The 27,429-nt window shown below is 47.1% G+C and overlaps 13 protein-coding genes; 7 read left to right on the plus strand and 6 right to left on the minus strand.

Moving 5' to 3' along the window:
- Positions 1-80: 80 nt before the first annotated feature.
- Positions 81-984, plus strand: FFUJ_10288 (uncharacterized protein; the record flags this gene model as incomplete). XM_023569054.1 has 3 exons in its annotated part: positions 81-160; positions 218-449; positions 526-984. 3 exons carry the CDS (start codon positions 81-83, stop codon positions 982-984), a joined length of 771 nt encoding a protein of 256 aa, XP_023436323.1.
- A 61-nt stretch (positions 985-1,045) lies between these two features.
- FFUJ_10289 (uncharacterized protein) lies at positions 1,046-1,831 on the minus strand (the record flags this gene model as incomplete). The annotated part of the gene is made up of 1 exon (XM_023569055.1): positions 1,046-1,831. One exon carries the CDS (start codon positions 1,829-1,831, stop codon positions 1,046-1,048), a length of 786 nt encoding a protein of 261 aa, XP_023436324.1.
- A 1,298-nt stretch (positions 1,832-3,129) lies between these two features.
- On the minus strand, positions 3,130-3,630 carry FFUJ_10290 (uncharacterized protein; the record flags this gene model as incomplete). Its single annotated transcript, XM_023569056.1, has 1 exon — positions 3,130-3,630. One exon carries the CDS (start codon positions 3,628-3,630, stop codon positions 3,130-3,132), a length of 501 nt encoding a protein of 166 aa, XP_023436325.1.
- Positions 3,631-4,000: 370 nt separating this feature from the next.
- FFUJ_10291 (uncharacterized protein) lies at positions 4,001-6,629 on the plus strand (the record flags this gene model as incomplete). XM_023569057.1 has 5 exons in its annotated part: positions 4,001-4,197; positions 4,243-5,449; positions 5,498-5,614; positions 5,665-6,201; positions 6,246-6,629. 5 exons carry the CDS (start codon positions 4,001-4,003, stop codon positions 6,627-6,629), a joined length of 2,442 nt encoding a protein of 813 aa, XP_023436326.1.
- A 147-nt stretch (positions 6,630-6,776) lies between these two features.
- Positions 6,777-7,618, minus strand: FFUJ_10292 (uncharacterized protein; the record flags this gene model as incomplete). XM_023569058.1 has 2 exons in its annotated part: positions 6,777-6,880; positions 6,931-7,618. 2 exons carry the CDS (start codon positions 7,616-7,618, stop codon positions 6,777-6,779), a joined length of 792 nt encoding a protein of 263 aa, XP_023436327.1.
- Positions 7,619-10,139: 2,521 nt separating this feature from the next.
- Positions 10,140-11,664, plus strand: FFUJ_10293 (uncharacterized protein; the record flags this gene model as incomplete). XM_023569059.1 has 3 exons in its annotated part: positions 10,140-10,861; positions 10,916-11,134; positions 11,175-11,664. The coding sequence occupies 3 exons, from the start codon at positions 10,140-10,142 to the stop codon at positions 11,662-11,664; spliced, it is 1,431 nt and encodes a 476-aa protein (XP_023436328.1).
- Positions 11,665-12,016: 352 nt separating this feature from the next.
- Positions 12,017-15,161, plus strand: FFUJ_10294 (uncharacterized protein; the record flags this gene model as incomplete). XM_023569060.1 has 6 exons in its annotated part: positions 12,017-12,453; positions 12,506-12,716; positions 12,763-13,156; positions 13,202-13,356; positions 13,402-13,467; positions 13,515-15,161. The coding sequence occupies 6 exons, from the start codon at positions 12,017-12,019 to the stop codon at positions 15,159-15,161; spliced, it is 2,910 nt and encodes a 969-aa protein (XP_023436329.1).
- A 196-nt stretch (positions 15,162-15,357) lies between these two features.
- On the minus strand, positions 15,358-16,316 carry FFUJ_10295 (related to glucan 1,3-beta-glucosidase; the record flags this gene model as incomplete). XM_023569061.1 has 2 exons in its annotated part: positions 15,358-16,049; positions 16,100-16,316. The coding sequence occupies 2 exons, from the start codon at positions 16,314-16,316 to the stop codon at positions 15,358-15,360; spliced, it is 909 nt and encodes a 302-aa protein (XP_023436330.1).
- A 1,665-nt stretch (positions 16,317-17,981) lies between these two features.
- Positions 17,982-19,881, plus strand: FFUJ_10296 (probable adenylosuccinate lyase; the record flags this gene model as incomplete). XM_023569062.1 has 10 exons in its annotated part: positions 17,982-18,230; positions 18,284-18,295; positions 18,345-18,588; positions 18,641-18,758; positions 18,807-18,885; positions 18,933-18,949; positions 19,001-19,148; positions 19,198-19,329; positions 19,377-19,561; positions 19,608-19,881. The coding sequence occupies 10 exons, from the start codon at positions 17,982-17,984 to the stop codon at positions 19,879-19,881; spliced, it is 1,458 nt and encodes a 485-aa protein (XP_023437201.1).
- A 490-nt stretch (positions 19,882-20,371) lies between these two features.
- FFUJ_10297 (acetylesterase, trichothecene gene cluster) lies at positions 20,372-21,149 on the plus strand (the record flags this gene model as incomplete). XM_023569064.1 has 2 exons in its annotated part: positions 20,372-20,746; positions 20,796-21,149. 2 exons carry the CDS (start codon positions 20,372-20,374, stop codon positions 21,147-21,149), a joined length of 729 nt encoding a protein of 242 aa, XP_023436331.1.
- A 121-nt stretch (positions 21,150-21,270) lies between these two features.
- Positions 21,271-22,029, minus strand: FFUJ_10298 (uncharacterized protein; the record flags this gene model as incomplete). The annotated part of the gene is made up of 1 exon (XM_023569065.1): positions 21,271-22,029. The coding sequence occupies one exon, from the start codon at positions 22,027-22,029 to the stop codon at positions 21,271-21,273; it is 759 nt and encodes a 252-aa protein (XP_023436332.1).
- Positions 22,030-22,553: 524 nt separating this feature from the next.
- Positions 22,554-24,287, minus strand: FFUJ_10299 (probable cytochrome P450 monooxygenase (lovA); the record flags this gene model as incomplete). XM_023569066.1 has 5 exons in its annotated part: positions 22,554-22,990; positions 23,044-23,640; positions 23,689-23,757; positions 23,811-23,901; positions 23,937-24,287. 5 exons carry the CDS (start codon positions 24,285-24,287, stop codon positions 22,554-22,556), a joined length of 1,545 nt encoding a protein of 514 aa, XP_023437190.1.
- A 1,494-nt stretch (positions 24,288-25,781) lies between these two features.
- Positions 25,782-27,390, plus strand: FFUJ_10300 (uncharacterized protein; the record flags this gene model as incomplete). XM_023569067.1 has 6 exons in its annotated part: positions 25,782-25,953; positions 26,010-26,128; positions 26,178-26,250; positions 26,310-26,557; positions 26,614-26,781; positions 26,875-27,390. 6 exons carry the CDS (start codon positions 25,782-25,784, stop codon positions 27,388-27,390), a joined length of 1,296 nt encoding a protein of 431 aa, XP_023436333.1.
- Positions 27,391-27,429: the final 39 nt, after the last annotated feature.

A 27,429-nucleotide genomic window follows, 5' to 3' on the forward strand; every position in this document is an offset into this window, starting at 1 on the left:
AGTATGAGAAATTTAGGAGTTTGGACCACCGTTGCGGTCATTCGCTACCAAAGTACGATTCTTGTCACCTCGATAGTCCAATGCTAACATGCCGGCCAGCTGAGCATCCAGTCGACAAGAGCGTTATGAAAGCATTCTATGTCGATGCTGCTAGGGGAAGGTATAATTACATATCGTTTCTCTCATGATTCTATAGGCACTGACGCAGACTTTGCAGATTAGCTAGTGGAGGTCAAGCAAGTAGCGGACCCATACCTCTCATATTCTTTGAGAATATGCCAGGAATAGGTGAATTGGATCGTTATCGCAACGGCTTCACCCTCATCTCCGGCAATGCCAATCTGGGGGACTCCAACTTGTTCAATCGTATTATGGAGTGTTTGGGCAGTAGAGAACACACTGATCCTTTCATTGTCACCGAAGAAACTCTGAACTGGGTTAAAGGCGAGGTATGTTCCTTCCATGACGCGAGGCCATTAACACATTCCAGGAAAGCCTTGCTAACTATTGTCTCGAATTAACTAGTTAATGCAACATAACCAGCCTATGAATTATAAAGACCGTCTTGATACTATGGAGACAAACCCTCTGTACGCTTTGGGGATTTTGCGAGCAAGTATCGCAACCTTTGACTACATGAACACCCGGTCGGGCCCCGATGTGTACGGGAAAACGACGAATGTCCTACAAGACATCTATAATCAATTGATATCAGCCCAAGCTATGTGGGAGTTGGAGAATCCCAATGAGCCTGTCAACATCGTTCAGTTCTTTATCGAATGGTTCCCCGACTGGTATCAAACAGCACTGGTAAAGGCAAGAGATTTCGTCCGCATCAGTATAGCTGAGATGAGGAACATCTGGGAGCACAAATCTGGCGATGACGAAACGCGAAACATAGTGTTGGAAACGCTTGACTCACTGGAACCACGCATTATACGAATGCATATTGACACTGACTGGCCTATACAGTTTGTGACATAAGCACATATTGTACCAAATAGCTACTCAAGTATCACGAAGATACAAACAGATCATCCCCTCATTATTTAGTCCTGCTTCCCATCTTGAACAAGTTCCTCTGGCCTTCATAGTGAATCCCCTGCCGTACTTCAGAGTAGCTGCCCGTACCGTCAAGGTGGACGCCACCAGGCCAAACATATTGTTCAAGATCCTCTTCTGGTCCGTCGAAGCGTATGACCCTATGTACATAATCTTCCTGCCGCATGAGAGCATGCCAAAAGTCAAGTAGATAGCCTGTTGGAATCCTCATCCAGCCCCAATACTCGCCGTCTTCTTCCCAGTCATACGCAACAACTTTAATGACAAACTCTCCCTTTTCCATAGCTTTAAAAACTGCTTTATCTGCGAGGAGAACATAACGGAATTTATACCCAGCCATAGTCTCTTCATTTTCAGGCGGATCTCGAACGCACACTTCGCGGATCTGACGAACACTCAGTCCGTCAAGAGAAGGATCCTCGCGGGTGTCAAGATAAAACAGTTCCTGAAGTCGTTTCACGTCGCGCTTATAGGCCTCTTCGCTCTTGTATTGTGATACTGGTGAGACACGCCTATCCTGTTGCCACATCACCTCCTCGGTCCAGTCTTCGTCGCCGTAGTAACCTAGCGCAAGCTGGGTTTGCCGATTCATGGTATCAAGCAATACTTCCCATTGCTTGTCGGACTCAGGGCTGTAAAAACTTCGATAGACAGTGAAGCCCCAGTGGCTGTAGCAATTGGCATACTCGGGAAGGTTTCGGTCAACAGGTGCGCCGTCCCATGGGGGAGGTTGCCATAGCATGTCAATCATTTCGTAAGGTCTGGCCATGATAGATTATGAGAAATTGGCTCGGTTGTGTGTGTTGTGATAGAGAAAGAAAGTAAAATTATAAAGGAAAGAGAAACTTAGTGTAATATATTTTAAACGAGCGATATAATCTTTTTAAGTCTTATTAGGGTTAAATACTTAAATATATAAATTATGAATTAAAATAATAAATAATAAATCCTATAATAAATACTAACGTAGAGGATAAGCGAGCGGGTCAGACAAGCGAGCGGGACATCCCACTTTTCACCTTAAAGATAGGTTTTTAAAAGCTCTTAAAAAGCTTAAATTAAATCTAAAATAGCTAAAAACTTAATAGCTTATATATAAGTTTTTAAATAAACTATATTATTTTTTTTAGAATTTGAGAAAAATTCCTTATAGCTATAAACTTTAAAGTCTATTTACACTGTATAATATACTGTATTTTAAGGTTTTTTATATAAAATAAAATAATTAAAAATTCTATAAAAATACTTTCTTATTAAGCTAACTATACTATATTAAGAAATAATTTTATTAGAATTTTTACTATTTTATTTAAGGTAGCTAGGTCTTATAGGGTAGGCTATTTTTTGCTATACAGTATACTGTCCCGCTCGCTTATCCTCTACGTTATAATAAATATTTTATAACTTTTAATACCGCTAACCTAGATATAAATAAGAAAATTATTATAAAAGCCTAAGCCGTATGTTTGTTTACTCGATTTATATAACGTTGTGTTAGCTGTTGATTTTCTTGTGGGTCGGCGATCCACGGCTTCAGGACCAGTAGGGCGCGTTAATCCAAGCCCGTCAGAAAAGGTTGCTGGCGGTATGATGGCGGAGTCAGTGCGGAGAATGCAGGATGTCCTTTTGTTGGCTCTTGTGCTAATAGATGGTGTCAATGCAGCAATTACATGGCCAGCAAGAATGTTTATCATGCGATAGATGCTCTACATTGCACTCTTCTAGAAATAATAAAAATTGTATACTTAGGCATTATCATCTCCAAGCTACTAGCCACTAATAGTCGAACCTGAATCGCGTAAACTCAGGGATCCACCCCGGGCTTGCTGTCTGAGCTTCAGAACAATCGCCACGTCGCCCAATGCAAGAAAGTCCTGGCCAGACATAAGTCTCAAGGTCGCGTTTGGACAGTTCACATCCCATCGCACAGTGGATGGTACGAAAAATAGAATCCTCGAAAAAAAGCGACTCCCAGAGGTTCAGTATATCACCTGTTGACATTCGAACCCATTCCGGACAGAATCGATCCTCGACCTGATCATAATCAACAGCTGTGATTACAAAGACTCAATTTGCAACATCTTTCAGCACCCTCTCATCGGCAACCAATACAAAGCAATGCCTGGCTCCTTCTATATTTTCCCTAGCCTGCGGAAGCTCTCTGCGGCAGACTTCTTGGATTTGGTGGATGTCGAGACCATCGAACAACAACGGATTTTCCCGGGTGGTGAGGCGAAAAAGCTTCTTCAGTCGATTTATATCCTCCAGATATTCGCTCTTGTCGCTGTATTTTCCCCAGTTTCTTTTAATATCCTCATTGAACATTCTGTCATTTTCATGGTAGCCGAGTGCAAGTAAGGTCTGTCGAGTCACGGCGTCAATCAATGTGTCCCAGTGTTTGTCCGAGCCAGGGCCATAGAAAGTACGGTAAACCGTAAAACCCCAATTTCGATAATACCCAAAGTTCTCTGGGGCCTTTCTGTCGTTGACTAGACGCTTGACTATGGGCCCTGTGTTTATTCGTGGGGGTCGCCATAAGAACTCAATCATTTCTGAGATATCCGCCATATTGTGGCTTTTGATGATATCGGCAATTGATGTTGCCTGAGAAATTTGTGTTGGCTGCACGGAGACTTCTGGCTCCAGCGAACGGGCTGCAGCGTGTGTTTTATAATAAATTCTGTTACGGCGTTATTACGGCTATAGGAATACCTCGGCTCCACTCAGGCCATATTTCGAGCTTGACTTAATCAAGTAACCTCCGATACTGCAGCCAACACAGCATCGGATCCATGATGAAACTTTACTCAATATAAATGGCAAGACTGATCAATCTCATATTTTGTCGGGTGCCTGGTGTTCCTCTAACGGCTTCGCCTCCTTTCCCATCCCTTCCTGATCAATAACACGCTCTTGACGCTTTTTGCAGACACTGAGAATGACACAATTAAGTCATTCGAATGTATGGTGCGCTATTTGTGGAGGCCCAGTCGCTTCATACAACATTACATCGCATTATAACCGCCCAAAAGACTGTTTCAAATATGATCTAGAAGTGGTCGACCCAGCTGACGTCGAGTGGACAAATCGATCCCAAATTTTGGGCTATAATCCTTCAGCTGCTGAAAAGTCAAAGTCTGTTCTCAGGTATTTCCTTGTATAACATGCTGATCTGATCAGGTTCTATGTATCTGCACCAGCTAGAGTTTATCGGTTCTTGACCTTATCTTCTGAAGTGCAGCGAGATCCCGCCCTTGAGGGTATGGACGTGAGTTCTTTGAGAGTCTACAAGAACGAGAAATGTCCTGAACGAGTGATTCCTTTCCACCCGGAATGCTACGAGACTTTGGCATGGTATTTGACTGGAACTTCTGATACTACTAAGATTAACAAGGGCGCACTCTATAGAGCCTTGGACCGATTCTCGGTTGTCAGGAAGATCCGCCCACCAGAGTTAAGGTGTCTTTCTCTTGATTATGGGGATGTCAATGAAGCTCAGGGTTGGTACTGGATGTGCATTCCTGGGAAAGAGTATACAGTATCCAACCCTCAGTACAGAACTGAACTAAAGGATGAGATCGCTTCTTTCATTTCAGGTTCTCTGTTCAACAGCAGGGCTCTTCACTTCTGCCATGGAGCTAAGTCTGGGTCAAACCCATTGGCAGGCCTTTCCGAAACAGTGATATTTATGATTTCGGAATTATTGAGCAATGCAAGTCTTCTGAATCTCTTATGCGCCTCGTGGGCGACATTCCTGAGCCTGAGGGACAATGCTTCTTTTTGGAGGAGGCGAATAGTAACCCATTTGCCCTACTTTTTCGAGCTACACGAATGCTTGAGAGAAGAGTCCCAAACTCTGAAGGGCAGGGACTTGAGGAAGATTTTCCTATGGGCTGAGTATGCTTCAAAGCCACGATCGGGAGTCGCGAAACTCATGTTCTCAATCGCCAATCGTCGAAGGATTTGGCAGGTCTGTGAGCAGATTGAGAGCCTTTATATTCGAGAACCACGACGTCAGCCCACCGAAAAGTGTTACATCATATACAAAGCTTTTAAAAGTGGCCTCCAGGTACTGGGAGATACTCGAGAGCCAGGCTTGTACTTCAGGTCTGCCAATTTCTTGCGAGGCTGGCACGAGCTCCTGCGCCCGTGGACATTTGACCTATTCTGGAACTCGGAAGGAGACTTATCAGCCATAGCTATCAGCTTTGGGGAAGAGAAAAGAATCTTCGGAAATGAACCGCTGGAAAAAGGCTCATATCAGACAACAGGATCCTTTGCAGGCGGCGTCTGGATCAAGGGCTTTGTCTTCCATATCTATGCCTCATCTATCCTTAGACCGTGGCAGGCTTGTTCTTGGAACTATTCCTCGTGCAGAGGCGTTACGGTGAGTCAAAATGTGAGGCCCAATTCCGTTATACTTACGCAGTGGCAGGTGTATCTCACCGATGGCTCTGAGCATACGTATGGCCAAGATGGTCCGCATCTAGTCAGATTACCCTTCGCTGCTGCGGAGGATATGACCATAATGGGTATCAAAGGCACTCTTACAGTACGTTTGTAGAGGCCCGTTCGGAAGTCTGACCTGACAAATATTGAAAGGCGCATAAAAGATACGGTGTTGACCCTTTTATCGAGAAAGTGTGGCTTTTGCAAGCCCGCACCGACGGCGGAGAAAGGCCCTCGAAAGTCCCCGAAGCCAGAGCCCATGAGGGTTCCTGTTGGAATGCGAAAACCTACATGTTCAAAAGCATGCTCGCGCCTGACTCTGATATGAGATTACAGATGTGTAAGGGTCGCATTCGATATAGAGGGCGTTGGCACAGTCTTGTTCCCTTGAACACCCTCATTCTCGCTAATTACACAGACCAACTATCCCAAATTCGCAATATTTCCGCATACCTTATACGAGACAAGTATAGCCTGAGCGACTGGCTCGCTCACAACTGTGATGTAGGCAACTTGCGCCTTACAACTGATGCTGAGACTCGCTGTTTACGCGACCGGGATGACGACGGATCGATCTGGCCCGAGCAACGCTGGGATACATTCGAAATTGATGGCCAGGGCGGTGAGAGGATTGAAGAGGTTAAGATCTACCATGGCCCCTTTCATGATACAGCGTCCAAAGCAATTGAGGTAAGTGGACTAGGTCGGTGAGAAGTTAGCTGACTGTAACTCAGATCCATACCAATCGTGGCCGCTCCGTGGTATGGGGAGTGGACATGAGACGGGATGAAGAAGGGGGAGAAACGAATGAGCGTGCTTGTCTTCCGCTAGGGCATCCTACCTGTCTCCGTGCAGAGAAGGGGTTTGCTATCGTTGGATTAGTGATGGGATGCGGAAAAGCTTTTGGTCGCTGGCACTCAGACAATGAAGTCGTTGACCCTCACTGTGTGCGCGATCGACATATGATCGGCAAGGATTACATGGATGAGGATGATGTCAGGGGGCCGTGGACCAAGGAGCAGAATGAGAGGCGTAACGCGTCGTCGTTACATACAGGCATGAGCAAGTTTGGCATTATCACGAAAAAGATTACAGAAGGACCTGAACAAGAAATCTAGAGATCTTCTGGAAAGGAATGAATGAGAACCACGAGGGTTTATTCTTCCACTATCTAAACCCGCGAAACATTCCTGATATAGAAGTTGAGTGCCTATATCCCTGATAAGTTGAAATTTGCCCCCTTAAAACCCTTATTGTTCGATAACTTAACAACCAAGCATACCAGTAAGGACAGATCCGAAAAAAGAGCCTCCAACACCCCCGACTGCACCAGCAACCTCTTTGAGAACATTCGGTGTGAAACAGTGCGCTATGTCTACGTTAGTCGAGCCTTTCTATTATCACGATTCAATGACTCACTGTTACTAGTCTTAAGGGTAATGTCGATCTCCATATAGATCGTATCGCCAAAGTTCTTGCGCATTTTGATGTAGTTGCTAAACTTTGACATCTTGCAACTCTGAGCCTGAAAATTTGGGTTTGTCGGGAGATAGTATCGCATAGCTGGTTTCGCAGTCTTAGGAGTGACTGATCGCTGAACGGCTGAGGCCATGTACCCTCGTGTATGACGTCCATAGTACTCGCCTCTGACTGAGATACGGAGCCAGGCATCCTTTCTGCGGCCACCACCAGCCATATGCTTGACTTTTCGGGTATACACAACGCTCTTGTCGCAATCTCCATTTCCGCAGATGGAGTGGATGGCTGTGCCGAGGGGGTTTCTGATAGAGGCTTCGCAGCCATAGTCAACTTGAGTTTTGCCGAAGAAGACCCTGGTCTCTTTGGGTGCGCGGGTGTCGAGATCGAAATCGGTAATGTTACCGATTTCTGGAGCAAAGGGCTCTTCCAGACTGTCAAGGTCGCGCAGGCTGAGATGAGGCAGCGGGATCATGGGAGTAGTATCATAGTCATCAATAGAAACGTTGGCAGGGACAAGAAAGCCTTGTCCAAAGTCGAAAGGCTCATCAGCGCCGATGTCCCTTGGGCTGGTTGCTGGCATCGCCAGTACAGACGCAAGCGAGATGAGAATGATCTTGAAAGAATGCATAGTGATGAGATTGGTAGAATGAGTAGTGATGGAGTTATTATTCTGACCTATATACCATTACCAGCGCGGCTTGTATTATTTATACCTGCTCATTACATTATCGTCCGGTGCGCACTTACACCTAATATCTCCGAATTATCCTCATTTGGGGGCCAGGCGCTATCGCAAGATAGCGGAATACTTTTTCCAGAATCTTGGGGGCCATATTCCATCGCATGTTCGTTGGCGTTTAGGCAATATCCTACCAACGTGATTCCATCATGCTGTGCAACGCACAACGAGAAGCGACCTTCTCCTTCAAGACTTACGAATCCTTTGAGATAATAGCTCAGGTATCACAACTGCGTTCTCGAACCTCACGGACTCCAAATCTTACGCAACGCTTTGACAATAATGTTACGACCTGACTCTTTCAGCCATACAGCCGATGCACAGCAATTTGGACCCCAATAGATAAGTATGAGCTGAGGCCTCTGGCGCTACGTTGAGATGTAAAGGCACGAATATACGGTGGTCTAGGAGGTAAAAAGTCTAAGGCCCAATGATGGCAGGGGTAAGAACGTGCTATGTGACCTGCCAAGACTGCCGAGGCTGTAGTGTCTCTTTCCGCGAGATCTAGACTCAGGCCGAGTTTGGGGGCTTAAAAGCACTACCAGAGATGAAGAGCAAATACTCTTGGCAATGGTTCAGCTTTTTTCAGCACTTCCTTTAGAGCTTAGGCCTCAGCGCCATACTTTGTTCCGAATCTGCTGTGTGATTAGTGGGACTTTATCAGTGTTGCAGTTTGTCTCTGAGCCTATCTGATCATATCCTTTGTTCTTCAAAGTTCCATCCATGCCAAGAGGTTTATCTTTGCCAAGCATGGTTGGCTTTCAGCTCCTTGCTACACCGCCACTATTGTGTTAAACCCGAAGTGTATTTTCTAACTTGTGATTGACTCATAAACTCAATACCGCCACCACCTTCCGATTGCCCCGAACTTTCTCTCCAACCCTGTTCCCAGTGGCACCTTGGTGTAGTCGTTGACATCTGCCATTTGGCGGGGTTGGTGTTGATAAAAGACTAGTCTTGTTGGTGCGGATGACATCTTGAAGATCAGGGGTGTTTGTAATGTTGAGCTAACCTTCCTTGGCCGCGGGATTAGAGGCATGTTCTTATACGCCTTTAAGGCCAGCTAAAGAGTTATTATCTAGATTTTTCTCTTATTAGCCTTATGCTATAGCAATTAGTCAGATATCTTGGTATAATATCTAAGTTATAAGCTTAAAGTGTTATTTGCCGCTGAGACTTATGGCTGAGAGCTTAATCTAGCCGAGAGAACCTAGTTACACCGCCACTTATCACATCGATAGGTAGAAGTGCATTAGAGACCGGGAAACCTCGGTGATGAGTGTATTAAGCAAGGTATACAGCCTCTGTCTTGGAAATCGCAGTTAAAAGATAATTTGAGTCCGCTAAGCTGTGATTAAACGCAAGCAGTCAGATAAAATATTGGCTTTAACAGGCTTAAAGCCATTTAGATATATAATGCTGCTAGTAAGAATATTCCCTTTTACTATTATAATTACATAAGCTTGGAGACTGATAGCGGATAATCTCCCGCCAAGCAGCAGATTCAAATCAGAGTTCAAACCCAGTATTTATTTATTTATAAGCTTTGCAGTAATGGCAGGATTGCTTACAAGTTATTCGAGTTATAGCTTAATAATGCTATAGTGTTAGAGCCTTTAAATACATAATGATTGCTTGATAAAACGTATTACTTCAAATGACAAAGTTGAACAGTGTTTTATTTGCAGTAGAGACTAATAGCTGAGCGCTAAAATCAGCAGAGAGAACCTAGGACAGTTCTTTGCCTCTACCTATATTATATAATATTAAATCACTGGGACAAGTCCAGTAGCTCAATTATTAGAATGGTTCTCTGGGTCTTACGACGTCATATCGAAGCTTCTATATAATTGGCTCATTATAATGGTAGTTCAGCATCAGCCTAAAACTTGTATAACCTATAGCACCTATATTCCATATCTAAACCATAACCTTTTCTCTCATGACGTGAGACAGACAAACAGTCTATATCTCAGACTCGGCTCTTTCCTGTATTGTGAGTGATCTTCATACCCAGTCAGCTCACTACAACGCCAGGCTTTGGTGAGATAATCCTTTCTGACCAATCACATCTCCAACCAATCAACGGCATCTAACTAGTCACCAATGATTACTGATCCAGGACGGCAAGTGACATTGATTGCCCTTTTGGGTAAATGAAATCTTCTTGGACTTTCATTATGATGCGCTTTTGGATAAGCGACCTGCAGTATATCACATCTGCCTAGTCTCTGACATTTATAGGGTTGCATTCTTTGGCATTGCTGATGATCTGACCTTGCGTAACAGTTGACTCTAACCTAATATACCAGTAATTCTTCTTGTAAATATATAGCTTTCCATTTCCAAGAATTGAAGAAGTAATTCCTAGTCCACCCTTACTTTGTCACACCCGACTTATAACACCAAGATGCATCGTCCTAATTATACAACAGTTATTTTTGACTTGGGCGGCGTGCTCCTCAACTATAGCTCTAAGAACACTGTCGGTCTGACCGCAACACAAATTAAGAGTGCCCTCGACTCTCCATACTGGCATGAATACGAAAGAGGCAAAGTCTCCAAGCAAGAAGCCTACGAACAAGTCACCCAAGCCTTCAAGATTGATTTGGAAACTTGGACCGACGCTCTGGAACAGATGAAAGACGGAATGCAGCCAAATGAGGCACTGATTTCAGCAATCAAAGACTTGAAGACAGCTTATCCAACAGTCAAAATCTGTTGTCTGTCAAATATCCCAGGACCAGAACTTGCTCTTCTCAAAGATGAGATCGAGAGCTGGGGCATCATCGACCAATTCGTCGCTTCTTCCCATCTACAGCGGAGAAAGCTAGAAATGGGTACCTATAGTGCGTTTTTGGAGAAAATACAAGAATCAGCGCCAAGCTGCATCTTCATCGACGACAAGGTCGGCAGCGTGGTCAATGCACAATGCCTAGGATTCAAAGGCATCGTTTTTACCACTACAGATGAGCTGATAAGAGTGCTCTACAACCTATTAGGCGATCCAGTTTCTCGTGCAAAGGCATACTTGAAGCAGAATGCAAAGAATCTTTTCTGCATGATAAATACAGGCAACCTTCAGCCAGATAATTTCTCTCAGTTGCTCATTTTACATCACACAGGGGACCGGTGAGTTCTTGGAGCAGATCGTCTCACTCTTGCATTTGCTCATTCTCGTCATAGAGACCTCATTATGCTGAAGAATGAGGGAGTGACTTGGAATTACTTCCATGGTAGTCCTACTTATGATGGAACAACATATCCGGATGATCCCGACACAACATGTTTGGCAATGACTATGTTGGATGATGTGTCGATGGAGCAAAAGCTTAAAGCAAGGGATGTGATATTATCTCACGTCAACAACGACGGTCTTCCAGAAGTGAGTGCTGATTCAGTGAGGTGTGTCGTCAATTCTCATCATTTTCTAGGCTTGGTTCAGTAAGGACCGCCCGCGATTTTGTCACTGCGTCTGCGCCAACGTCTTTCGCTTCTTCACAATCAACGATTGGACTGAGAAACTCCCCGGTGTCTACGAATATCTCTGTCGCGTACTGGAGAACAGAGCTTTTCTCCACGGCAGTCGCTACTATAAGATTCCAGATTGGTTCTTATACATTCTCTCAGACCTCTGCGCAAGACGTCCATCTGATGAAAAGCTCCAGAGGATGAGAGATTTACTTATTGAATGCGTACAGGAGCGCATGGGGTGTGACGATAATATTCTCGGTGCTGCGATGAGAGCTTTGAGTGCTCAATCTTTAGGTGTGAAGAATGATAGAGATCTTAGGATTTTACTCGAGAGTCAACAGCTTGATGGCGGATGGGAACTGGCATGGTTGTGGAGTTATGCGACAAAGCCACTGAAAATTGGAAGCAGAGGTGTCGTCACCGCCATGGCCATGGATGCGATCCAGCGGGCCATGGGCTGAAGCATTATCAAAGGAGGTTATGGAAATTATACTGTAGTCAGCAACCATGTACTTATGTTCGGTAATTCAAGTAGCGCTTAAATGAAGCAATTCGCAAACCGGCCTTCTCACCGATGTCAAAAAGACCACTGTGGTCTGAGCAAGTGAGGGGAAAGATATCGTGTTTGCCAAGGCCACGATGTTGTCTTTTTAAAGTGCGGAATATTCGGGATGACATTAAACCGAGCTAACGATTGAGGGGAAACCTGTGTCAGGTGACTCGATCTCGGAGGTCATGCCGACTTCTCAATCTGAGTTATTAAACTCTTCGCGAAAAAAATAAGTGTACCAGGCAGGGTAAACGTATTTGATCATGTTTGAGGAAAAGATCGTTGACTTCAAGCCCTCTCCTGGGTCAATCCCGTTGGTTGGTGCTTCGATTGTGGTGGACCAATCAGATTACCCTGGTGTTATCCGCGCCGCCAGGGACTTGGCCCAGGACTTTGCTCGCGTGACGAAAGGAGATGCAAGTCCGTTAGTTGTGATATCGACTGACTCGGACTACGAGAGGATACAGACGAAGACAGCCATTATCATCGGCAGTGTTGCTTCGAGTGGGATCATCAAGACGCTTGCGCAACAGGGCAAACTTGATGTCAAGGCAATTGAGGGAAAATGGGAAACATTCAGCACGACTATCATCGATCAGCCTCTGGCGAAGTGTGAAAAGGCTCTGGTGATAGCTGGCAGTGATAAGCGAGGTACCATCTTTGGCATCTACACGCTATCTGAACAAATTGGTGTCTCGCCGTGAGTCATCCCAAATGAGGTCAATCCAACGAGATGTTCTAACACTAAAAAGATGGTACTGGTGGGCCGATGTACCACCAAAGCACCATAAAGAGATATATGCCATTGACAAACAGACTGTCCACGGCGAGCCATCTGTACGACATCGCGGTATTTTCCTCAATGATGAAGCACCTGCCTTGACTGGTTGGGCGAGAGAGAAGTTTGGAGGATACAACTCAAAATTCTATGTCCAAGTCTTTGAACTTCTACTCAGACTCAAGGTATATAGTCAACCTGTTTGACTGCAGTGCATCACTAACGAAACAGGCCAACTTCCTCTGGCCAGCAATGTGGCCCGGCTATCCCAACCCCGGCGCATCCTTCTTCACAGATGATCCACTGAATCAAAAGCTCGCAGACGAATACGGCATCGTCATATCAACATCCCACCATGAGCCTATGCAACGACTCTCAAACGAGTGGTTTGCCGAGAATCCAGACGGAAGCTGGAATTGGTTGACCAACAAGCAGAAAATAACCGAATTCTTTGAGCACGGTGCTAGTCGAGCCAAAGGCTGCGACTCATACTTCACTCTGGGCATCAGAGGAGAATATGACAAGAAGATGCTGGCTGAGGATCCTGCTGCTGTGGTTCAGGATGCTATTGAGACGCAGAGGCAGGTTGTTAAGAAAGTTTATGGAAGTGAAGACGCTGTACCTCGTGAGTATTACCCCATTCGAGGTTAGAAGTAGCTAAGTCGTGCAGAACTCTTCGCGATCTACAAAGAGGTCCAGTCGATGTTCGAAACCGGCCGGCTGAGTGTTCCAGATGATGTCACTCTTCTGTTTCAGGATGACAACTTTGGTACGATCCGTCGACTTCCTACGAAGGAGGAGGCTAAGAGGAAGGGTGGAGCTGGCGTAAGTTCCTCTCTTCAAATGTCAGCCTCGCTAACTATCGTCTAGGTATACTACCATCTTCAGTACGTCGGCGATCCTCGCAGCTACAAGTGGATCAACACGAACTCACTAGTACGTCTCAGCCCCTCTTTCTAGATCAATTGCTAATGCGCTATAAGGGAAAAGTATGGCATCAACTCCAGCAAGCGTACCATCACAACGCTCGCCAAATCTGGGTTTTCAACGTAGGTGACCTAAAGCCTCAAGAAATCCCCATATCCTTTGCTATGGCTCTAGCTTGGAACATCAACAGCATCAAACACGATACTCTCCTACAGTTCTTCCGTCAAGCTGCTGAACGTGAATTTGGCGCTGAGCTTGCGGATGAAGTTGGGTCAATCTGGCATCGACACGATCGGCTGCTCGCTTTAAGAAAGCATGAGCATATCGAGCCTGACACTTTCTCGGTTTTGCATTACAGAGAAGCCGATACCATCCATCGTCGATGGAAAGAGCTTCTTGACGATGCTGAAAGAGTGCATGCCCATGTTTCCGAAGCAGAAAAGGCAGCGTCTTTCCAGCTTATTCTCCATCCTACCAAGGCGTCTTACATCTACAACGAGGTACGCTGGAGTCAAGCTCTAAACAAGCTATACGCTCGTCAAAGACGAAACTCAGCGAACACATATGCCCAAATCGCTCTGGACGCGTTTGACCAGGACTTCACACTATCAGAAGAATATCACAGCCTTTTAGACGGGAAGTGGAACCATATTCTGATGCAGCCCCACTACGGCTACGAAGATACATGGCACGCTCCTTCACGCGACATGATTGGCGGGCTCTGCTTTGTTCAGAAACGTCAGAACTCGAATCCTATTGTTGGGCAGATGGGTGTTGCAGTTGAAGGGCATGAGGGCGTGAGACCAGGTCGAATCAATGAAGAGTCTGAGAGGACGCATCCAAGCAGACGGGATCTTGTTCCTGGTTTGACTTTACGGCCTATGAGTCGGTATGGACCTGAGGCTCGATACTTTGACATCTTTACCCGAGGAGTCCCGAGGATCAACTGGTCGACTTCAGCGCCTGAGCCTTGGGTAAAGCTGTCGAAGGTCTCGGGGGTCTTGGTACCTGGTGAGGATGATGCCAGGGTTGAGATCTCAGTTGACTGGGATCAAGTGCCTGATGACTTCAAAGAGGAAATACTCATCGACGTTCGGTCGGAAGAGGGAGATTTTGAACAGGTCCATCTACCAATCGATGGCAGACGAGTACCAGACTCGTTCAAGGGTTTCGTTGAGCAGGACGGTTTCGTGTCTATCCCTGCCACCGATTGTCACCTCGAGACTTCGTACCTAGTTCTGCCCGACGCTGGCAGACTCGAAACTGGCTCTTTGATTCTGACCCCAGGAACCGTCAGCGACGATTCGATACCCTACGTTCACTATCCTTTTTACCTCTTCAGCGAGACTTCCAGCGCTAAGTTGGTGCTTTACTTCGGCACGACTCTGGATCTTTCCTCAGAAGATGTTCTGACCTATGACGTTCGAATCGACGAGGAACAAAGCCAAAGCTATGCTCTGCAGAAGAGAACTCCAGAGAGTGAGAAGAACGCTGCTGACAAGGGATGGGCGTCTGCCGACGGCTGGTTCTTTGCTGCGTCGGATAATGTATGGGTGCGGGAGCATGCGCTTAGGTTGGGACCTGGTGCACATACGCTACATCTCAGGTTGGGGCATACGAACATGTTGCTTGAGAAGATCGTGATCAACTGCGGTGGAGTAGCGAAGAGCTACCTAGGTCCTCCATTTGGCATCAAGGCTTAAGGCTTTTGAAGATAAACTATCGTCGCATGTCACAAGGTAGAGAGCTGCAGTAAATTACAATGCCATTATATTTTACCCCGATGGCTTTTAAGAAATAGTCTATGAGTGAATGTATATGCCAGTTGAGTCTCCAGCGCCTGTTTCCCAGCCAGATCCCATGTTTAAAAATAAATACTCGAAATCAGATACGCTCCATCTAGCAGGTAAGGGTGAACTTGAGCTTGCGGTCCTTGTTCGCAATACCGAAGTACTTCTCAACCTCAGGAGTAGCCAGAGGCGCATCAAAAGCAGTGAACCAGAAACCACTAGCATCCTTCTGCTGCCACAACCAGCATCCAACATTGTTGTAGTAGCTCTGCAGACTAGCGGTGGTAGCAGCGGCCTTCTGGTAGTTAGGTCCCTTGGTAGGCCATCCGGTCTCTCCAACCCAAACAGCAGCCTTGCTGTTGACAGCCTTGACGTGCTTCTGCACACTCCAGTACGAGTTCTGGAATGTCTTCTTCTGCAGAGCCTCCTTGATAGCAACGCCCTGCCAGTAGGGGAAGCCGTTGGTGATGGCAATGTCGCACGCCTTGGTGACCACGTCGTTGCGGCCGTCGACCCACGCGGTCCATGTGTCGGTGTGTCCGACCTTGAGGTTCTTGTTGAACTGGCGCACCATGCCGCGCACGTCGTAGATCTGCTGGGCCAGCTTATCGGGCGAGATGTCCTTGCGGTACAAGTCCTCGGAACCGACGGAGATGGCGGCGATCCAGTCGGTGCCGTACTGCTTGATCACCTTGAGAAGAGCGGCCTTGTCACGGCCGAAGTGAGCATCGTCGGTGGCCCAGACGCCAACAAGGATCTTCATGCCGGTCTGCTTGGCGGCGGGGACAGCCTTGACCAGTGCTGAGAGATCGTCAGTACATGCAACTCTATGTGATGCAGGGGTAACTTACTGTTGCAGTCATCGGCGGAGTAGAGGCGCACAGCGTTGAAACCCTTGTTCCAGCTCTTGATAGTCTGGAAATCCTTCTTCCAATCCGCAGTGTACTTGCAAGCTCCATCCGCCCTGTTGGCACCCATACTGAAGCCCTTGTACTGCCCAGCCAAAGCCTGACCAGGTAGGAGCATCAAGGCCGCCGCGACGGCGCCGATAGATCCGAAGAGCTTCATATCGAAAAAATTAAAGTATAACGAAAGTGATGAATAAGCGAGTGACGGGTATAAACAGCCAAGAGATGGACAAGAAAAAAAAAGTTTGGGGAAGGACAAGTGTTTGTTTAAATTAAGCGGCCCCCTTTTCCTTGCAGGGGCGGACTTGGTTTTTTTGCCGCTGGATCCTCGTATTGACCCATGCTGGCGAGACGTTCTAGGCCAATTCTTCGTAAGCGTGGTGCTATTTTTGTAGCTGCGCCGGTGATTCCGTGGCGCTAGGGACGGGTTTTATGGGGATTGGAAGAGTTTGGGTCATTTTAGAGATCAGATGAACATTAATGCGTTTGGCATGAATTCATATCGTTTACGTCATTGCCGAGATGGAAGGATTCGAGATCTGATGGCATGGGGTGAGTTGTTTTTCCGTGGCACGCGTTAAGTGGTTTTGCTTGCGATAAGCCAGTATATTTATCTTATCAGTTTATCTTATCGGATCAACACGTTTGTCCACATTCATCAGCCCATACCCTAAACCTCTGTCCTCAGCTCATATCAATTACACACTTTGATCTTCAGATAAATAGTTATAGATCTAGTACTTAATAAACTATGGAGTGAGATAGTTGCAATTAGTTTATCAGAGAGGGATACTTCGTGTGTCAGTATTGAAAGGGGTCTATCTGGTCACTTTACGATTTGAGAATTTTCGGACCTGAACAAGCTCTGACAAAACGATTTCATCGCACCACAGCTAGAGACTCAACTCAGGCCTATTACACATGAGTCGGAGTTAGATTGGAAAGTCGAATTGATCACAGTAGTTCTACAGTATCAACAAGAAACTCATATTTCTTCCTACTGCTGAGTAATGCTCCATGTTTGGGCATCAATATCCATAACATAAAGTTTGCTAGATTACGAATTCTCACCTGACGCAGACGCTTGATCTATGTTTAAGTCTATCTTGTAGTGCTTCTAGGGCTGAAAGTATGCACAATCTAGAATTCTATACTTGGTCCGTGCTGCTCATCCTTTCGTTCAGGAGCTGCCGTCCAAATTGTGCCCTCCAGATAAGATCCATGCAGTCAATGACGGGGTTGCGCTAGCGTCATTGGGCAAAGAGTTGACAACGACACGCCAAAATAGGGGTTTAGCATAGTTAAAGTTAGGCGCGTATTGCGAGAAAGTTAGATGAATCTGAGGGTATGATTTGATGAGATCTGCCATTGAATGACAAGGTTCGCTGGTGAACACAAAAGTGGTGGGGCATCTTCAAAGTTTCAGCCCAGTCATGCTGATCTGCAAGTACTCCTCAACTTTCCTGATTGATTAAAGAGAACAGACGATGGGAACATCATCAAATAAAATCAGATCAGGTGAGAACCTGTGATCCAGAGTGGACTGATGTATTCAGCTGTTCTCGTAGTGCACTGCCACGCACTGATGGACTGATATACTGATGAGCGGTTTTAAGGAAAATGCCCCACTAAAAGAGCAAATTCAACCAATCATAAGACACACTTTCCAACCACTGGCATTCGCAGCGCTGGCAGTGCACAACAACAAACGGCTAGAGAATTATCCGGGCCAAAGGCTAAAATTTTCTTTCTCCACGCTCACGTCAAAAACGATCTCCCCCGCCCTCAGCCTTACTCACCATATCATACAATTCAATATCTCAAAATGGCCGCCTTCGATACCTACCAGACAACCCTCACGGGCCGCTACTGCAGCCAGGAGCTGTCCCACCTCTTCAGCCAGCGCTCCCGCCACTCCACCTGGCGCAAGCTATGGCTCTACCTCGCCGAGAGCGAGAAGGAGCTCGGCATCAACACCATCACCGACGAGGCGCTCGAGCAGATGAGGACTCATCTCACTGTTACTGACGAGGACTTTGAGGTTGCGCGCCATGAGGAGAAGATTCGTCGTCATGTGAGTCCATTGATAGAGTGTCATGGGAATGGGCGAGCTGACTAGCGTACCAGGATGTCATGGCTGTAAGAAGCACGGTGCAATGAGATTTTGATAGAACTGATTAGAGTACAGCACGTTCATGCTTTTGGTCAAGCTGCCCCTGCTGCGGCTGGCATCATCCACTACGGCGCGACGAGCTGCTACGTCACCGACAACACAGAGCTCATACTCATGCGCGACGCCCTCGATCTTCTCATCCCCAAGCTCGCCAAGGTTCTGTACAACCTGCAGAAGTTCGCCCTCGAGTGGAAGAACGAGCCAACTCTGTCCTTCACACATCTCCAGCCTGCGCAGATCAGCACCGTCGGCAAGCGAGGTTAGTTATTCTTTCTGAGTCGGGAGATGAATTGTGTTCTGACGGTGTTTAGCTGCGGGTTGGGCGCAGGATCTCTTGATGGATTTAAATGAGTTTGAACGCGTGCGAGCTGAGCTCAAGTTCCGTGGTGCGCAGGGCACTACTGGTACTCAGGCCAGTTTCCTCGAGATGTGAGTCGGTCATTTATTCCTGCTGGGGATAAGTTCTGACGTTCTTAGTTTCGGTGGTGATCATGACAAGTGCGATAAGCTCAATGAGCTGCTCTGCCAAAAGGCTGGCTTCGAGGAGTGCTACGACGTAAGTGCATGATATTCTTTTTATAGTACTTTTCTAACAATTTCCAGATCTCAACACAGACATAGTAAGTCTGACGATGCAGCTGGATTCTTTGTTGATACTAATACTTCTTCAGCACCCGAAAGGTCGATTGTCTCATCGCCAACGCCGTCACTGGCCTCGGCACCACCGTCACCAAGATCGCCTCGGACCTGCGACATCTCGCCTTCATGAAGGAAGTCGGCGAGCCCCGTGAGAAGGGTCAAATCGGAAGCAGCGCCATGGTCAGTCATACTCGTCTGCGAGCTTGACTACATACTAATGCCCCGGTAGGCTTACAAGCAGAACCCCATGCGATCCGAGCGAATTGCCAGTCTCGCCCGAGTCCTGCAGTCCAAGGCCGCTACCTACATGAGCACCCACTCCGCTCAGTGGATGGAGCGATCACTGGACGATTCCGCCTGCGTGAGTACCCTTGTTTTGTTCCTAAGACGTCTCTAACTAGACCCCAGCGACGAATCGACATCCCTGAGATGTTCCTCCTCGCCGATGCCGTCGCCATCACCCTTCAGAACGTCACAGAGGGTCTCGTCGTCTTCCCCCTCAAGATCCACTCCAACATCATGGCCGAGCTTCCCTTCATGATCACCGAGAACATTATTATGCGCCTCGTTGCAATGGGCGTGTCCCGACAAGAGTAAGTCCCAACACCAACCACAATCACCATCCACTAACAAAACTAGGGCTCACGAGCAAATCCGCGTTCTGTCCTTCGAAGCATCCCACCAGGTCCAGAGCCTCGGAAAGTCCAACGATCTTGTTGAGCGAATCAAGAAGACCGAGTTCTTCAAGCCTATCTGGGCTGATCTCGATGGCATGATGAAGCCCGAGCTGTACATTGGTCGCAGCGCGCAGTTGGTTGACAAGTTCTGTGGACCTGGGGGCAAGCTGGAGAAGAAGCTTGCGCCTTATCAGGATTCTATCCAGAAGGCCAAGGCTGCTGAGCTTAATGTTTAAGGAAGTCTGAAACGTGTAAATGAACGAAAAGAAAATGGAGATCAGGGCTGGTGATACCCAGTCAAGAATAAAAGAACCGGTAGACCAGGAGGCCCTTGAGTAAAAAATTTCACTATGTTGTTGATCCAACCTGGAACATAACTATCCTGTATCGCTCTGAAAAGACTCGGGGTATCAAGACCCGAGAAGTACTGCCGGTACGTAAGTTGTACCAATCGGCTACCCTAGTAAAACGGAGCGTGGAGATCCGCACTAACCCCAACGGCTCGACATGGAGTTGGCGCATTAAGCTTTGAAGATCCGGGGTGCCTTGTCGTGCCCCCAAACTTTCGTAGAATAACGATTATTGGCGGAATTATTTGAGCTGTTGCAATGCCTGCAAGACATTAAGTGATTGGACAGACTTGCCGGATATGAAGGTATATAGTTCACTGAGGGGACAGATCTGTTCATTTCATCGGTCAAGTTCTGTCACTATTGCTTTCTCACTATGAAGTTTCTTCCCCTTGCTGCAAGCGTCCTGACCCTCTTCGGAGGTGTTGAGGCCAAGAAGTCGCCGTTCTTCATCTTGACGGGTGACTCTACCGTTGCCACCGGCGGAGGCTGGGGTGATGCCCTTCTGAACAGCACCAAGAAACCCGCAGCTGGTATCAACATCGCCAAGAACGGCGCAACGACTGTATCTTTTCGATCCCAGGGCTTATGGGATACTGCTCTTGACAATGTCAAGAGTCACAAGAAGGATCATGAAGCTATTGTCACAATTCAGTTTGGACATAATGATCAGAAGGTTCTTACGCTGGAGCAGTACTCGGATAACCTTACTACTATGATTGGGGAGGTTAAAGAGGCTGGAGGCACTGCGGTAAGCTTGCTTGACCTTGGAATTCTGGTGCAGTGACTGATTTTGGCAGATTATCGTTACATCACTTACCCGTCGTACTTTCAAGGACGGCAAGGTGGTTGAGAACCTTAGCAACGAGCGCGATGCAGCAATTGCTGTTGCGAACAAGGCTGGTGTAAAGTACCTGGATCTTAACACCGCAAGCACCAAGTACGTCAACGCTATTGGACAGGAGAATGCCGACAAGTATAATGAGATTGAGGGAGATCGCACTCATCTGAACTTCTCTGGGAAATTGGTCTTTGGAAGGATTGTGATGGATTTGTTGGTTGAAAAGAGACGTGATCTGGCCCGGTACATTAAGACGAATAAGAAGTTGAGTCAGCTTATTAGAGATGGGATTTATGCTACTGGAGCGGAGTGATTCTATAGAGGATAGTTGAAGCTTGCAAATGAAGACTCAGGGTGTTTCAATAACTGTACCATAATACAAAGAATTTCGAAAGTCATCTCTGGATCAAGTAATGAATACCATTCCAAATCCCCTACCAGATTGGTGTCGGCTGTCCCTTAGTAGCTGTCTTGGGAGGATAAGACGCCACAACAGTCGTCAACCATACAGAGTATGCTAACAAGATAAATCCCGCAACATACATGACCGTCTGATCAAAAATCTCAGGCAGAACAACGGCGCCCAAGCTGAACGGGGCAAACGTCCATATAACACAAGCCACATTCGTGAGACAGAAGCCAATGGACAGGCCGTTCCGTGAACCACGAGACAGATACTCATGTGTCGGCCCGATGATCAAAAGCACATTGGTGAGCGCTCCTATGAGCATGAAGCTACCAGCACCAAGAAACTCGATCAATATCCAGACTAGTGCAAACATGGCGAGTTGCAGGAAGAAGGTGTACGTCAAGATAGATGAAGTAGCAGGCTGTCGTCCAAAGAGTGGCGAGAACGTGGCGATGCGGTCTTTGGGACTTTGGATGGTATACCACATGCAGAACATCTCAAGAAACGCCCATACCGCTAGTGAGAATGAGGTTGAGACAAAGAACCAGTGGTAATCGTAGCGGGGCGCTGCTTCGGCGAAGAGATAGACGAATGTTAATTCGTGGGCGACGTAGAAGGTTTGCATCCAGAAGGGCATAGGGCCTTGGCCTTCGCGGATGAGGAGTCGTATGGCGTATGTGTACTGGAGAAAGCCGATTGCGAAGCATGCGCTGGTCGCGATCATAACCGGCATGTTGTCGAACTGGAGACTCTCCGCGATGCGGCCATAGTAGTCGATGTTCATGATGATCTGTCGAATCTGGTGAGATTTCGAGAGTCTGGTTCGTAATGATATCTGTAAAATTAAATATAATATTTATCGCATTACGTACTGGGTAGGAATCCAGCTTTATATCGAATGCGCTAAGTAGCGAGCGTGCCAGGATATCGGATCGCAAGATCAACTACCGAACACAGTGCAGCGTCATGACTCCGAAAATCCTGGTCTCGGTACAGTCAAAGACCCCGATAGCCCGTTATACTTTGGCTAGGAAGCAAGAGTCAGAAGAAATTCGCGAGGTTCATCCTCGTATCTGTTTATAATGGAGAGTTTTCGGACCCTCTGATTGGTTCCTCGTATTTGGCTCGGTGCGCGTATTGTATTTACGATAATGGATCGGGACGAAATGGTCATTTGACGAGTAACTTTTTAAAAAGAGCGATATAAAATGAATATTGCCAATCCTGGTGAGACTAGTATACAAATAACCCCATCCTGCCTTCAACCCGTAGTATTCTCAATTGGTCCAGAGGCGATGAATGGCGACATCATGAGCTGGAAAGAGAATCGAAATCCAACTCCTCGTTGCGACGTCGAACCAGTAGGTTTGAAGAATAATCGCCCAGCAGTTTGAAGCCCGAGAAAGATGGTTGTGGCTTACAACCCTCAGGCAACTTCCAGTCGTACTTTAGCAGCAGATGGCACAAGAGGATCTTGATCTCATTCGCAGCGAAGAAGCGTCCGGGACATGCATGATAGCCATGCCCGAAGCCAAGATGATCAGCGCTGGTGCTGACGAGATGCGCTTTTTTGTCGTCGCCGGTCTGACGCATCTTCACAAATCGATATGGGTCGAACTGAAGTGCGTTGTCATAAGTGTCGGAATCCCACATGTGAGACATATTTCCAATGATCTTGTCGCCCTTCTTGAGGATGTCACCGTTGGGAAGCGTAACATCTGCTGTCGCGACCCTCCTGAAAGCACCTGAAGAAACTGTCAGAGGGTGATGATGTGTTGGAAGTGTCAACAGAACTTACCTAACAAGATTGGACGCATCCTTTGAGACTCTTTGACCACGCTGTCCATCAACTTTAGGTTATACAGAGCTGCTTTAGTCATTCCGCCCTCGGCTTTCAGGACATCAACGATCTCCTCACGCAGCTCCTGCAATACTTTGGGATACTGACAGAGATTGAGAAGAGTCTCGGCAAGTAAGTCAGACGTGGTATGATACGCCACGATTGAGACAGCAATCTGTTCCTTGGCGGGGTCATGCTTCTCGTACTCTCTCTCAAACCACTCAAGTGAGTCATCAAAGGGACATGGTTCCCCCTCAGCTAGCGCCTTCTGCTTGATAGCATTTCGGCGTTCGATATGGGGCTTAAGGCAGGCTCGCGCCTCGTTCAGCTTTGCTCGGATAGCCCAACATTGAGGAAGAAACCAGTGGATATATGGTCGAAGCCATCGGGGGTATTCTCGTAGATGGCCTCCGTAGCCAAAAGCTAATAGTGTATACTCGCTTGAGGTCCTATTCCATTCTTCATCCCGGCAGAGCTCTTCGCCCATGAAGATTCTAGAGGACACGCGGGACACGACGCGGATGAGGTCTGCCTGGGGTCGAATCGCGTGCCATTCTAGGTTTTGTCAGCCCTGTGATCATAACTGCAAGACGAGGCAATTACCTGCAGAATCCGTAAGACAGTCGCGGATTGCTAGAGATGATTCTTCAGAGACGGGACCAGTTATCCTGGCTAGAGGACCAAGGTCAATAAGTAGCCGAGAGAGAGGAGCTCACAAAACTAACTCAAAGCCTTTGTGATATACTTGTTGATGACGGTTGGCATTTTAGGATCGAATCCAAAAGGGCCAAAACCAGGAATGTACTGATGAGAGTCCTGTTTTGCGTTAGCATCAAGCCATCCTTTTGAACACCAGCACTTGCATCTTTAGCCGGGGTCAGAAAGTCGAGCTGTCGGTTATTCTTCAATGCATCGACCCACGAAGGAGGAATAACTAGAACCTTGCCCATCTCGGTGTAAGCCCTGTATGGTTGATCCTTGTAGATTGTTCGAGCGTTTGCAAGAAGACTCTTGCTGTTGGCGAGGAACTCCTTGACCACCCGTCTGTCGGTCAGTTCCAAAGGCTTCTTGGGAATCAGCACTGGGTATTTTTCGTCTTGAGTGAAGAAAGAGAAGTTGACGACTAAGATTGCGATAAGTGATATCGCAGAAAGAACCGCATATTGCGGATTCTGGAGAACGGTATCAACGTATGTCGACATCTTGGAGAACTGCCGATGGTGGGATGATGCATTTGAATCCTTCACGGCATTGATGCTGTACTTATACCACCCACGAGGTATATATCAAAAGAAGGATCGGCATAGAATGCTACTCTTCTGTACATTGACCCAGTCTCCATCTCCCCGGAGCTCGAAGACGCGAGCCCCGACGAGGGGCATAAAAATAACAGGGCCTCAGTCCAGCGTGTCAGAAAGAAGGGGCGCATGTAGCGTGGATTAATGACTGGGACTTTGTGTCCGTTATTGTGTCACCCCAACTGGCGTCACTCGAATTTCTGAGGCCCCGAGAGCCCGAGTCCTTTGTAAAATACCACCACATCGACAATGCATAAACGAAATAACACATCATATCGGCTCAACCCCGTGAATATCTCCGTTTAAATGTAACGCCAGGCTCGTACAGCCATGCACGAAGGGGAGTGCGTGAGCCAATAGGATAATAGGTGTATACGATTATAACCGAGATTTTCGCCAAGCATTGCCTGTTTGGATTCGTATCAATGGCCCTGCGCCATGCACTTACTCACGGGCCACGGCAGCCAAGCATGGACAGTCCATGGAGACTCCGCGGACGGAGAGCGGAATGAATTGAGGAGACACAGATGAGCCATGCGATGACGAAGAGAATGGTTGTGAAACAGGAGAACAGTGGAGAGTGAGCGTCTGCTAAAGATGGCGGGAAAAGGCATGAGAAGTGAGACAGAATTACAGTAGAAGATAAGCTTACTACAAGTCTCTGATTTCTGCATCAGTAGTAAAGCGCTACACTTTGAGACGAACTTTATCAACGTCAGTGCAAACTCTTAGCCGTCTCAAATGTATGATTAACTTCAATAACGCGAAAGTTAATCGACGTCAGATCATCACGGGGATAATGTGATTGTGCCGCAGCACTGCAGCTCTAACCGTTTTAGTTGTGCCAAGGGTGATCGCCTACCCCCCATCGGCAGTTTCTTTTTCCCCAGTAGCGAGCGGTCTTTGCACCGTAATACGGGCCGTACCGAGTCGATAATCGGATTTCGGCACTGGAAGGAGGGTGTGAGGGCGGAATTGATGCGCGAAGGACGGTTACGCAAGATTGACCAAGTCACCGGCTATTTTCAACGGCGCATCGCCGGTCATGCAATTGCTTCTCAATTTGGCGATAGTAAACCTTTTGTACTGGTTGGAAGTGTCAAGGCGGATCACGTGTCGGTTAGCACTCACGAATAGAGCTCCAATTGCATTGGGCTTATGAAATGACACTATTGCAGAACTATTTACATAGGCGCTGATTACTCTCAGATATGGTTGCCAAAATAGGTTCTGGAACTCAATAGCCCAGCCACTTGGTTGGTTGTGGCTTGTTCTAGACCTTGAATTGTCTTATCAAAGGCATGTGCACCCGTAGTTTGCTCGATACTTAATTGTTGACTACGGCATCACATCTCCTCAACAATCTCCCTTGAAAGAAATCTTTATTGCCGTTGAACTATGTCTACCGCCACTACTTCCACGAGTCCTACCGACGTTGGACAAGCTCTGATCAATGCACTGAATAGCCCAACAGGCAATCTGACTAGATTACTACTTTTGGCTGATGAGGATGGGAATATCACAGGCAAAAAGGGCTCTCGTTTTATTCTTCAGTCTAATGGCTACCTCGGTACTTCTTACTCTCGTTTCCTAGTAGCACTTCTTCAACTGACCTCATGCTGTCAGATCTGAGGGCGTCCCTCGTCGCCAGCCAGAACTTCCCCTTAGATGCGCCTTCCTTTGAGACTCTGTATCCCAATTCCTCTTTGCAGTCATTGAATAACTTCGATCCCCTTCTCTACAAGGTACGCACATGCTGTAGAGTCTTTACGTGTTTGCTTACCTATCGCGAAGGAAACAGAAACTGCGATTCTGGACTTTTGGAACGCCTGCAGCGACTTCAACCAATTTGCGCTATCGAGCTTTTGTGAGTCATAGACAGCGCATTGCGAAAATAGAACTGCGATAAGGCTGACAGACTTGCAGGGACCATATTCATCGAAACGCAAATGGTTTGCCAAGCTCTCATCGATCAGCTCACAGGTGCGGGAGAGTCCAGTTTGCAGGGAGTCATAAACACATTGACTAGTCAGACATACTCCGAGCCAGGCTCCGAGAATGACCCCGAGTTCAAAAGTCTTGCTCAAAGCGCCAGCGAAATGCTACTGAATCTCAGCCAGGTAGTGAACCAGAGAACAAACAGTATTCAGGCTTTAGCAGGCACCATCTCGGCTGTAAGTGGTCCTATATGACTGATTGAGAGATTATAAATGAGGCTGATTCATCGTAGCAAGGAAGCAAGATTCAGGCGACCAAGACAGAAATCGATGCCGTCGTGGAGAAGTTCGGTTTGAACGATGGTGACCATTTCATCTCTACGCTTGATGAGACAACTCCCATGAATCTAATAGTCCTCAATAATCACTTCGAAGCAGCTCTGGCTGCGAAGGCAGATTGGGTAAGTCCTCGTTACCGGATGCAGCAAGTGCTCAGCCTTTTGGCAGATACATGCCACAGTTGATGGGAACTGCACTGACGGTTGGTTGCGCAGGATCACGAGATGATGGAATCTAGTACCACGATTTCTTATATCTGGATGCCTGTTGCTGGCTGGATTTCAGGATCAAACGCTATCGTTGAGAAGCAGAGAGATGCAAGATTGGCATGGGATAATTACCAAGCACACATCGCGAAAAAGAGCACTGACGCCAACAAGACAGCCTACGCTCTTGTTGGTGCAGTGAACTTGCTTTCTTTCCAGAATGAGGCCCTGTGTGATAAGCTACAGAGTGTCGAGAGGGCGTTGGGAGAGATTCAGTCTACCTTTGCAGCGATTGGTAGCAACCTGGGACAGGTTGCAACGATGATGGCTGCTGCGGATGGAACTGTCAGAACATCTCTGATTGCGAACCAGCAGGCGATACAAGCGGGAATCGCCAACGCTGTGAAAGAGTTTCAGAATACTTTGTCAGCGGTTAATTCACTTGTCACGATTGACTCGAATTTCCAGACTACTGGAGTCACCGCGGACATAAACGCGCCCAGCGTCTTTCCAGAAAATTCCTAGGGGTTACATAATGAGAGCAGGGAATACCAGAGATAAAAT

Source organism: Fusarium fujikuroi, chromosome FFUJ_chr10 (genome assembly GCF_900079805.1).
Source record: "Fusarium fujikuroi IMI 58289 draft genome, chromosome FFUJ_chr10".
NCBI classification, from domain to species: Eukaryota; Fungi; Ascomycota; class Sordariomycetes; order Hypocreales; family Nectriaceae; genus Fusarium; species Fusarium fujikuroi.